At 39.6% G+C, this 11,554-nt stretch overlaps 1 protein-coding gene across 3 annotated transcripts in view; it reads right to left on the reverse strand.

The window, feature by feature from the left end:
- Positions 1-1,158: 1,158 nt before the first annotated feature.
- Positions 1,159-11,554, reverse strand: part of LOC103132003 (trimethylguanosine synthase-like) — a 33,063-nt gene continuing 22,667 nt past the window's right edge. For 2 of the 3 annotated variants that reach the window (XM_007543758.2, XM_007543756.2), the window contains 2 exons: positions 5,685-5,791; positions 1,159-2,250 (listed from right to left, as the gene is read on the reverse strand). In XM_007543758.2, coding sequence (XP_007543820.1) covers positions 1,990-2,250; positions 5,685-5,791 — 368 coding nt within the window. In that variant the 3' untranslated portion in view covers positions 1,159-1,989. The remainder of the gene's footprint in view (positions 2,251-5,684; positions 5,792-11,554) is intronic. The other variant, XM_007543757.2, reaches the window with a different exon arrangement.

Below are 11,554 nucleotides of genomic sequence, written 5' to 3' on the forward strand. Positions count from 1 at the left end.
TTTACCGAATGACGCTTTATGACAACAGTCATAAATATTCATAAAGGCTTATTCATGTTCATGACATGCTTTCATGTTTATGAAAGTGTCATGTCAGTTTTATTCAACCCCCTTCAAATAAAGTGTTACCCACTTATGTCCTAATGTCATAAGTGTATTTACTTTTAATACATTAGTAATGTGCCATTTTAATGAACAATGTTGCATATAAGGCATGCTTTTATTGTGTTTACTCTCTGCAGCACAGTTTAGATTTGTGATTCTATGCATAAGAATTTCAGAGATGCCCTGCGTCATGGTAGTATTCCTTAAACACATCATACAGATTAATTCAAACGAGGCTCATCGGAACACATATTCTAATTTATTGAATATGACTGTAAATATTAATATGAAAAGATTATTCACAAGGCGCCAACATTAATTCAATAACCAGTATCTGTACTTACTGTAAAATGTAGTTTAACGTTACCTGGGACATTCGTGGCAGGGGACACTAAGCTCCATGCGCCCCCAACCGTAGCAATCAACGTTACTGGACATTCACGCTAGCTTCTAACAATTTAATTGTGTTTACTTATTGCAGTCGATTTCGACAAGAAGCTTAGTAAGATTGCATAAAACTTCACTAACCTAAATTAATTTCACACCCAAAAGTCAGATAGCGTTTAGCAACTTAACTTACCTCAATATGTTTTTTTCAGATTCGACTGTGAATTTTTGAAAGCTAGAAGTTCATGCTTTCAAGGGAGGCAAAGGTCACACCAGAATAATTGATTACTTTCAAACTAATGAACAAATCAAAAAAGTGCAATGCGACTTGGATGTAACTTATAACACTACATTTTACAGAAATGTGAAAAAAGTACAGATACTTACTGTAAAATGTAGAGTAAAAATCTAAAGCATTCACAATTAAATCTACTGAAATAAAGTTCAGATACATGAAAAATGTACTTAAGCACAGTCTCACCACTTGGAAGTAGCTGTAGCATAGCATAGCAGAGAGCAGGGGGGAAGAGTGTGAGCAGCATGTACACCAGCTGGTTTACCCCCCTAAGGCTCTCTTCCTGGTTCTAAGTGGTTGTTTCTGACCAAGCAGTGCATTTCTGCAGACAGAACTGAGGACCTCAATTTTCACAGATTAAAATTGAGGTCCAGACTTGGACTGCTTGGAGTGAGGGGCAGGTGAGCAAACGAACGTAAGATGGGGATGGAGGGGAGGAAAGAGACCAGGGGACAGACGAAAATAAGTGGGGGAAGGATGAACAAACAAACCTATTGTAGACGGGGGGGTTAGGGGGGAGAACAGGACCGGTAGACCAGGGATGAAAGTAAGAACGTGGGGTGGAGGGGGAGTGGGGGAGGGGGCAATACAGGATATTTATGGCACCTTTGTTCGTCACACTCAGAAACTCATCTACCAGCCATGTACCGACATGATGCACTCCGCCATCCGTTTGTTCAGACCGGGATGATATGAAATTTATTGTGCGGTTTGTCCGTAAAGCTACACTTACACTGTAACCATCAACTACTCAGCCGCCTGCTGTGTTCAGTCTATCCACTTACTCCTGCAGCGCTCTTCCTGCCATTCGCTTCGAACCCGCAGCGCCCGGAGGAGAAAGGTTGCCGTACTCCAGGGATTGTGCCATTCATTTTAAGGATGCTTATTGGTCCCCCAAAAACGATGTAAACCCCGGCATTATCAATCAATAAAATTCCCAGGGCTTAACTTGAAAATTGGACATTACGCCGCTAACACTTAGGTTTCGTCAACAACTCACAGGCGGAAGTGAGAGCTCCGCGCAACGCAAATAATGTTCCGGCTGGAACACGGTGCGCTAAATAATGAAATATAAATTAACAAAGGTAAAAAGGTAAATTTTCCTTGAGGAATTTTAATAATTGAGGTACTCAAATCATTCGAGGAATTGTTTCAGCCCTAGTCTGTAGTCGTGTGTGAGAGAGAAAACAATAGTTTTTGTCCTAAATAGCCCCCCAATAGTTAAATGTCCATGTACACATTGTGTTGCTCTTCTTACCCCAGTAGTTTTCCCAGGAAGTGTCATGGATCTCCTCTGCAACATCCATTACTTGGTCCACTTCATTCTGATGTCCCTCTTCAGACATCACACAATGGTCAGACAGAGCTGCTTTGAAGACCTGCTGGAAATCTTTGCCTACCTCCTTACCTCTAGGCAGTTCTTCTGTACGCGTGATGGGCTTTCTGTTTGGCCTTCTTTTTTTCTGTCGTGACAAAAAAGGAGAAGATGCCTCAAGCACACTTTACACTAACATGATCAGGATTTAATACACTATATTATAAGCCTGGTGGGCCACCATGATTTAAAAAATAAAAATAAAATAAAAAAAAGAAAGCGGACTGCAGGCATCTTTGCTGCTTCGAGCATTTCACTGGCAGAGCAGAATTATTCCTGAAAGATGGGTTTATAGTTGATGCATTGAACAGGTTAAAGAGCCGGCAGCATGCACCAATCACACCGCTGGTGCCTCTGCACATTGGCTGCCACACATGCTGCTGCTACATCTCTGAAGTTTACTTTGGAGCGTGTCGAGAAAAGTTGAGCTCATCCCACTTCCCCATGCTGGAGATTTTAGTTTAATAATAATAAATAAAGTTATCTTTAAAACTAATTACACAGGTGACATTCAAGACCCAACAGTAGAGTCAGACGGTAATGAAATTAATCTGGTTGTGTGTGTTGTTATTGTGTCCTGCAAACTTTGCTTTAATTCTACTTTTTTCTATTTAATCATAAAAAAATCTTAGTTAGGAGAAAGAGAGTCATGGAACAGGAAGAGTGGTGCAGCAGGTGGTGAGTACTGGTGGTGAGCGCCAATACAAACGATAAAAATAAAACTAGCAACAGGAAAAATACTAAAGAGTACATAACAATAAACCAAGAGAGGATAAAACTAATCAAAGAAAACTAAATTGAAATAAANCGTGAGAATGGGAGATCCAAACCAGGAAGTGATGGCGGAGATCTAAAAACCATATAGAGGGATGCCATGTATACATGTGCCAGGCATGTGCGGCTCCTCTGTTTATTATAAATCTATGAAGTCGTAAGTGCAGCATGCAGCGCTTCTGGGACATGTGGATTGTCGGAAAAGTAAGTATAATTCTTACGGTTTTATATAAAAAAAATAAATATTGTTCTACCTTACGTGGTTCGAATTCTACCGGCATTTGAAAAATATGTATGCATCTCGGATCGCCGGCGATCCCATCGTCCGTAAGCGGTTAACTGATTAAGTCATGCTTTAGATTGTTCTTGAAAAACTAATCAGTCACAGCTGATTACTGGGTGCACAGTGAACCCATTGTTTTTTTACAGCAGACAGCCGCTCTCCTCTCTTGCAGGTAAATCTTTTAGGGGTATGCAGTACCCTGCCGTACCCCCTTACGCCCATGGTGTCTTATGAAGGGAAATTATGGAGGGGAATCCGTGCTTTCTGACTGGCTACCTGTCAGAATCAACAGGCTACTTTCTCGCTCCCAGTCGGGGAAAACTACACACGCAGCAATAATCGGGCTAAGACAATCTAATTTGCTGAATATGTCCGAAGTTTGATTGGAGTGGTCCCAAGGTTCTTCCGACTGGATCCGATCAGATGATCGGTTAAGGTTATTGCAAGCGACAGTCTTAGAACATTGGATGTTCTAAGGCTGTTATAGAGAAGCGTTTCTCAACAGGGACGGCAGGGGGTGCTGGCGGACATTTTTACAAAAGGGGGGCGCTGTAATGCCTTTGGGGGGGGTGTTTGTTCCAAGGTAAACTTTACACCTTAAATGCACAACAATACAAGTTTAGACTTTGAGCCACTTGCTAAAAACTGTATTGTGTAACATTAAAACATGCCTGGCTGCAACTGTATCGATAGCAGCTCTTCTTCTTCTAAGCTTATTGGCTTAGCTCCACGCTAAGCCAATAAGCTTAGCGTGCTACTAGTAGCTTCACTGCATCAGTTCAGCATTACACTGGGTGACGACGTTGCTGTGATTCACTTGTCAGGTCACATTGTCTGATTTTCAAATATTTTATGTTTTGTTGAGGATTTTTGTACACATGTTTTGGCAGTGCTGCAACTTATATTAAAAAGTGTGTTAATGTTCGTCTGAATGCTGCACACTTCATGGAAGGACATTGGAATATCACTCTTGTAAACATGTAATGAATAAAATCACAATACCCTCACTGTGTATCCCTCTGAAAATTGAACCAATTTAAATAAAGAAATCCCTCCACACTGTCTGTGGTGATACCACAGAGATCGTTCGTTTTATATAGTTAACATTGGTGCTGTAAGTGATCCAGTATGAAACGGTACCACAGCACTTTTGAATGTTAATCAGAATACCGGGATTTTTCCGTTGTTTTAAAAGGTTTACATCAGTCTGCTTTTCTTAATCGATATGCTCCCCGACAGCTCCGCACCGTAGTTGGTAAAACCCCCCCAAAAAAACAGGAGAACCGGGACGTAGAACATAGCAACGAACAAACTAGATGTGAATCATCATCAGAGAATCAGGTGCCAAAAAATCAATATAAGGGTAAATCAGGTGAAACATGATGATTAAGCGGTGCAGCAGGTGGTGAGTACTGGTGGTGAGCGCCAATACAAACGATAAAAATAAAACTAGCAACAGGAAAAAAACTAAGGAGTACATAACAATAAACCAAGAGAGGATAAAACTAATCAAAGAAAACTAAATTGAAATAAATGAACAAAATGAAAGAGTAAACTAAAAAACGAAAGTAAATACAGAGGAATAAACTGGTATGGAAAGACATTTTGAGCAAAAATGAATACAGAGGACTGTATGGCAAGAACAATCAGACACCGTTTTCTGATAAAAGGTAAAATAATATTGTTGAAGTGCCATGGGTTTGTTGAGACCATAGTACTAAGAAGAAATATATTTTACAGGCTATAACAATAAGGAATTTATCACTTATTTATGTTTTTGATTAGATTTTATATATTTATTTCTTCAATATTTTTTCATGTTGATGTTAATGTCATGAGGCTGATGACTCCACTTTCAGTCTGACTTATTAGGATTTGATTAAGAACTAGCTTTTGTTCTTATCCTATATCTTCACTGATGGGGGGGCGGTGAAGGACCTGGATAATGGATGGGGGGCACTGGCCCAAAAAAGGTTCAGAAACACTGTTATAGAGGGAAAATTGGGGCAAAAAACTGTGTAGTGTGAACTAGGCTTGACAGCATTTCAACATGGATTTAGTGAAATCTGGGAGAGGGGCCTAGTTTAATTGACCAACATAAAAAGCAATCAGTGATAATTGTAGTTTACTAAGATGTATTTATGAACAAACAGCTAAAATTCAAAGATTAAACACAGCAAATTGTTACTACGGTAACAAAACTAACTATGATGATTGTTCTTTGAACTTTTACAAAGTAAACTTGCCAGTTCCTTAAAATCTTAATTTAAAATATTTTAATTTATCTATGCTGAAAACATTCAATCAAATTTAACAGCACTACATTTCTGTATCTGTGGTCTATATTAAAATGTTAATATTCATGGGAGCCCCTGAAGGCCTTGGCGCCCCGACCACCGGGCTTAGCTAGTTTTCAGGGGGAAACCCTGCATAATGCACAAGAAAGTTCATCAAGTACCACTGACCTGAACCTTCTGTTCAGAAGAGCTGGCAAATGCTACAGGCAAACCCATCTTAGCCATCAGCTCAGACTCTTCATCCAAGATTTCTTCCTCTTCCGCATCTTCTGATTCTGTCAATGTAAGAAAATATGGATTTTAATTATTAATTTAATACATTTTACTTATAGCCACCTTTGTTGACACTGAAGGAAACAGCAAAAACTACATTAAATCAATTAATAGATACAACAGTAAAATAATGAAATCAACTCAATAGAAACAGCAGAAGTCATCAGTCAGTCAGTAAAAGCAGTTTATTTTCAGTTGTGATTTGAACTGAAGAAGTGAATCAATATTTCTAAGTTGGGATGGTAATGTATTCCAGAGACAAGGAGTAGTGTGGCTGAATGCTCTGTGACCCATAGCAGTGAAAATTTTGCAACAATTTTCCCTTGTTTACAACTTTTAACAATTATGTGTGCTCTTTGTTTTAATATTATCAGAGTCAAAGATAAAGTTGCAAATTTGACAAATGCAATCCAAACCACGGAAGATTAAGAATGAGGTTGGTGTTCTCAAAGAATCCTAAGACTGAGTAACTTCTAGTGCGGGGATCGGCAACCTGCGGCTCTAGACCCGCATGCGGCTCTTTAGCCCTGCCCTAGTGGCTCTCTGGAGCTTTTTCAAAAATGTTTGAAAATGGAAAAAGATGGGGTGGGAAATATATTTTTTGTTTTCATATGGTTTCTGTAGGAGGACATATATGACAGTCATTCTTAACGTTTTCCAATGCTATAATAAATAAAAAATTGCAACATTTCTGTCAACGAATATTTGCATCATAACCTCTGACACCCGTTTCTTTCAGGTGGGTGGAGTGCAAGGCAGGTGGCTGTTGTAAACAAACCGATGGGTGTTTACCCATGGATAGTAAAGGGAAAAAGAGGAAAATAGCCCAGGAGAAAGTCTACTATCTGCGCCTGAAGGGCACGTTGCCTGGGTGCAGGGACAGGCGGCAGCTGAAAGGCGCATTGCCTCGGCGCGGGGACAGGCGGCGGCTGAAGGGCGGCTCAGGGTGGCAGTGATGGCCATAGGAAATGGGGCCACCAACCCCGAACCCCACAACAGCCTTGTGTTGAAGCAAACTCCAACTAAGAACTCCTCCAAGGGGACTGCTCCGAACCACCGCCAAGGGTTCCACCGTCTGAAAAGATCATACCTTTTGCGTTTATCCTCTATTTTCTGGTTGGGTCCTTCTGTCATGATTTGCTGTTGATGGTTAGGATAAACACAGGGCAGACCCAAGGTTGAAGATGAATAAATGATGTTTTAATGATAAATCCAAAAGTAAACTCAGGAACACAAGGAACTGACATGACGACGGAACACACGGCGAGGACCCAACAAGAGACAAAGACAACAGGTGGACTTAAATACACAGGGAGGGTAATCAGGGAATGAGACACACCTGGGAAGCAAACAGGGAAGGCAGGACAGGGACAGGACTAAACACAGAATAACTACAGAGAAAACACAGAACACAATACCTGCCATCGACACATATGTTTAGTAACTGTAGGTTGCGTTTTATTGCACTCCGTTTGTTGCCCAGATAAGGGGCACGTTATGCACATTCAATTTTGTTGTGCTTTTCATGTATGTTGTTTTTTGGATTGCACACTTTACAGTGATTATTTACAAAGAGCGATTGTTATACAAACTGCATTTGGGAACAGATTTTTCGAGTTCCAAAAGGAAAAAAATGATCCTTTCCCTGTCAATCTTCATAATAAAAATGAGGTAAAAAATCTGCTTTCTTTACTGCATTTCTTTAATTTTATCAATGCAACGAACCATAATACATTAATATTGTAACGGAAGGTAAACTTAAAGCACTATCGTACAACAGAGTCACGTGGAGCGTCATTCCTTCCAGGACGCACCGCAGGGAAAATAAATATTTAATCATGAATGCTAATTATGTACACACTTAGTCATTTTGATAATAGACTAATATAAACACTTAAAGCCCGTTGTGCCTTCATTATAAGCCTTATATAAGGCTTTTAATTTTTGCAGCTCCAGACAGATTTATTATTTTGGTCCAATATGGCTCTTTCAAAATTTTGGGTTGCCAAACCCCTGTTCTAGTCACATCATCTTAGGAAAATTCTTAAGATGAAAATTTTTCTTCCAATTTTTTTTCCTCAGAATTTTACCGGCGTAAAGCCCAGTTCGCACTACATGTTTTTTTATTACACGCTTTCTCTCTTGCTCTCGATGAAGGCGGACACTTTTTCCTCTGCTCCCTCCCTGCCCTGCTTGCTCTGTTGTTGTCCTGTCTTTTTCTATATTTTTGGAGCCTTTCTTTGCACATCATCCAAATCTACAAATTATGAATCTGGTCAACCGATCTCTCAATGCAATTGATCAAATTTTCAATGAGAAGTCTGGGCACAGGAGAGCCCTCTTGTCCTGCGGGGACACACCCGGCGGGATTCACCCTGGATTTATTCATGATAACAGGATTTCTGCTGTTTGGAGCTTGTGGATTCCTGGATTATTGACAAATTTGTGATGGACTTGGCCGAACTAGTGAACACTCAGACTGTTGGTGTGGACAGAGACGAGGACTCTAAAACTCACTAACCGGATGGAATCGATCTTGATATAAATTTGTTATAAAAGAATTAATGATTGCACTTTAAAAATTAGGTAACTTTATATTATTAAAGGTAAAGTTTAAACAGTAATGATTTCTTAGTTAATGTCAAGTTGTCATAAAGACATTTTGAATAATGTCAACTTCGTATTAAAAGTGTCATAATTTACCGAATGACACTTTATGACAACAGTCATAAATATTCATGAAGGCTTATTCATGTTCATGACATGTATTATGTCATGTTTATGACAGTGCCATGACAGTCTTATTCACCCCCCTTCAAATAAAGTGTTACCAAGGTCACTGATGTGTTGGAGGTAGGTGATAGGTGAAAAGTCAGGGGAAAGGAGGAACTGATAGGAGAGCAGAGAGGATCAAGGCCTTATTGCTAAACTTTGACTTTCCTAAGTAAAGGTTGGGCAAGCAACAGACGTAAGACGACTGTTGAGCAACTTGGGACATTAGCACAGACATCGGGACATAATGTCTCCAAGATGGTGATGGATACGAGATCATCGGTCCGAGAAGTCAGCCAATGAGACAGGCACAGCAACAAAACTAGCCAATGCAAACACACCAAAAGGGTGGATAAACCCTTTATAAGGTGGGTGCAAAAGAGGAATCTTTGGTTGGATCCTTCAGGCAGCTTCGAGCCAAGATCGAGATGGACAAAGAACTCTGCAGCTGAAGAAGAGCCGGGGCCACGGAGCCGAAGACTGTTCTGCACATGGGGACCAACCCGTTAGCCCCGCAACATGTGCCTTCAAATTGCACTTCTCTCATCAGCTGGGTTTGGGACCCCAAAGATGAAGACAAAGACCAAGGCAAAGATGAAGATAAAGACAAAGATAAAGAACAAAGGCAAAGAGGAAGAACTGGTGCGTTCCTTCCATGAGATCAGCTTGTCTACATCTTGATGGACCAGAAAGATCGTGAGACGAGGAGAAAGAAGCTACAGAGCTCCAAGACAAGAAGCTGAGGACCGCTACGCACTTGAGGAAGTCACCGTGAGGCCCGAGACCTGCCGCTCTAAGTCAGTACTCTTCCTGTACTGGGAGCCTTCTGCTGCTGCAACACCTCCTTCATCATCAGGCCAGTTCTGGGGTTCAAGATGCCAAACTCCGTCCGTCCGTCTCTCTCAAAGTTTCCCTTTTTTAGTTCACAGTGTCAACATTAGGGAAAGATAGGCTAGATTATTGATTTTACTTATTTGATTATTTCTGCTACTGATTTAAGCTGTACTGACCCTTGCAAAATTGCCTTACTCATAAAATAATTAGCATTAAGAAAATCTAAAAGATGTTGTGGACATTCAGTTAATGAGTCACATTAAAGTTCTTTGATGGTTGTAAAATAGCTATGAAGTTTGATTCTGGGAGGAGAAAGTGGAAAATGTTTTATAGGTTGCTTTTAGCCAAAACAACACCCTTGGGACTCGCTCGAATCACTAAAACCAACCTGGTTCAGTAACAAGTGCAAGTTGTAATAAAGAGAAAGAGCGACCGTTAACAGGTGTGCTCTGTGATGCTAGCTGATTTATATTACTTTAAATGCAGAAAAGGATTTAGAACAAACTTAGAATTGTGGAGCACTCACTTTAACCCAGAAAAGGAATTAGATCAGTCACTCTTTAGATTATTTTATCAGAAACTGTAGAGAACTCATTAGTTAGAAATGGAATTAGATACTTAGCAACCATGAACAGGAGCACTTAGTTTACATACTTTAGAACATTAGATTAGTTTTCTCTCTTTTTTTCTTCTTTAGTTTATTTTGTTTGTATTTCCTTTTAACTTATGTAAAGCACTTTTAATTGCCTTGTTGCTGAAAATGTGCTATATAAATAAAATTACCTTACGATTTTGCCGTAACGATAATCTTAGAACGTTCGGTGTTTTAAGATTGTCACTTGCTATAATCGTAATGGATCATCCTATAGTGCAGGTGTCCCCAAACCTTTTCCTGTGAGGGCCACATAACTTTTTCCTTCTCTGATGGGGGGCCGGAGTCAGTTTGTAACAGAAAAAGTGTGACGATTGCAGGAGTGCCTAAATGTAAAAATGTATTGTTTTCCAGAAAGCACAATCAAATAAACCTCTCTGGGTTCTTCACAGAAAAAATCCAGGAAATAACACTATTTATTAAATAAATACCGTATTTTCCGGACTATAAGCCTCAGATATCTCTGCTGCTCTAGGTTTTCCACAATGATGCAGCAGCACGGGTCCGTGCTGCTGCATCACCCAAGGGTGGTGTTTTGGCTAAAATTTTGGGTATCCGGAGACGGACACTTAAAATTTGAGTCATAACAGGTCAATTGAATATCACATTTATTACGGTTGAAAAAGAAAAAGTTGCCAAGTTTAGATTTAACTGAACTGATTATGGTGGTTTCCGAACGGTAATTGTAACAGTAAAAGTGCTGATCCTTCGTGTGTGCTACTAGCATGTGCTAAATGAAAATGGGCGCTTTCTTCTTCTTCTTCTTCAGATTTCAACGGCAGCTTACATCCATTATTGTTGCACCATTCCCATCTAGAGGATCCTAATATTTATACCTCAAATTCTCATAATGATCCCAGTTTCATTAAAAAAAAACAAAAACAAAAAAAAAAACGAATAATCTTCTTTTTCCCCTCATTGCTATCAACAACATTCTCAAATTTCAATTCTCTATTAAAACCTAATTCCGTTTTAATGAGCGCTATCTTCTTTTATTTCCAATTTTGACTTCCAATGATTCACTTCCTGCTAAAGAGCCCCTTGGTGGTTGAAGAAAAATCCACATACAAGCTGCACCGGGCTATAAGCCGCATGGTTTAAAGCTTAGGAAAAAAAGTAGTGGCTTATAGTCTGGAAAATATGGTATATGAAAAAAAAAAATCTAAATGCTCTCTGGTATTGTTCAAGGGGCCAGACCAAATGTGGAGGCGGGCTGTAGTTTGGGGACCCCTGCTATAGTGTGTGGTGTGCTACAACTGATCAGGTCCAGTCAGAAGAACGTCAGGACCACTCCAATCTAAAATTAGGATATTGACCTTATTCCTGGGGGGCTTACGGGGGAAACTACACAACTACACAATATTAGCTTGGTGTGATGTGAATTTTATTTTTTGTTTGAATTTAAAAAATAATAAAGTTTTAAAAAATAATAAAGTTTGTGATCCGAGTATTTATCATTATGATTGGGCATGGAAATTTTATTTATAAGACAAAATAAAATATCTGA

Source organism: Poecilia formosa, unplaced genomic scaffold (genome assembly GCF_000485575.1).
Source record: "Poecilia formosa unplaced genomic scaffold, Poecilia_formosa-5.1.2 Scaffold898, whole genome shotgun sequence".
NCBI classification, from domain to species: Eukaryota; Metazoa; Chordata; class Actinopteri; order Cyprinodontiformes; family Poeciliidae; genus Poecilia; species Poecilia formosa.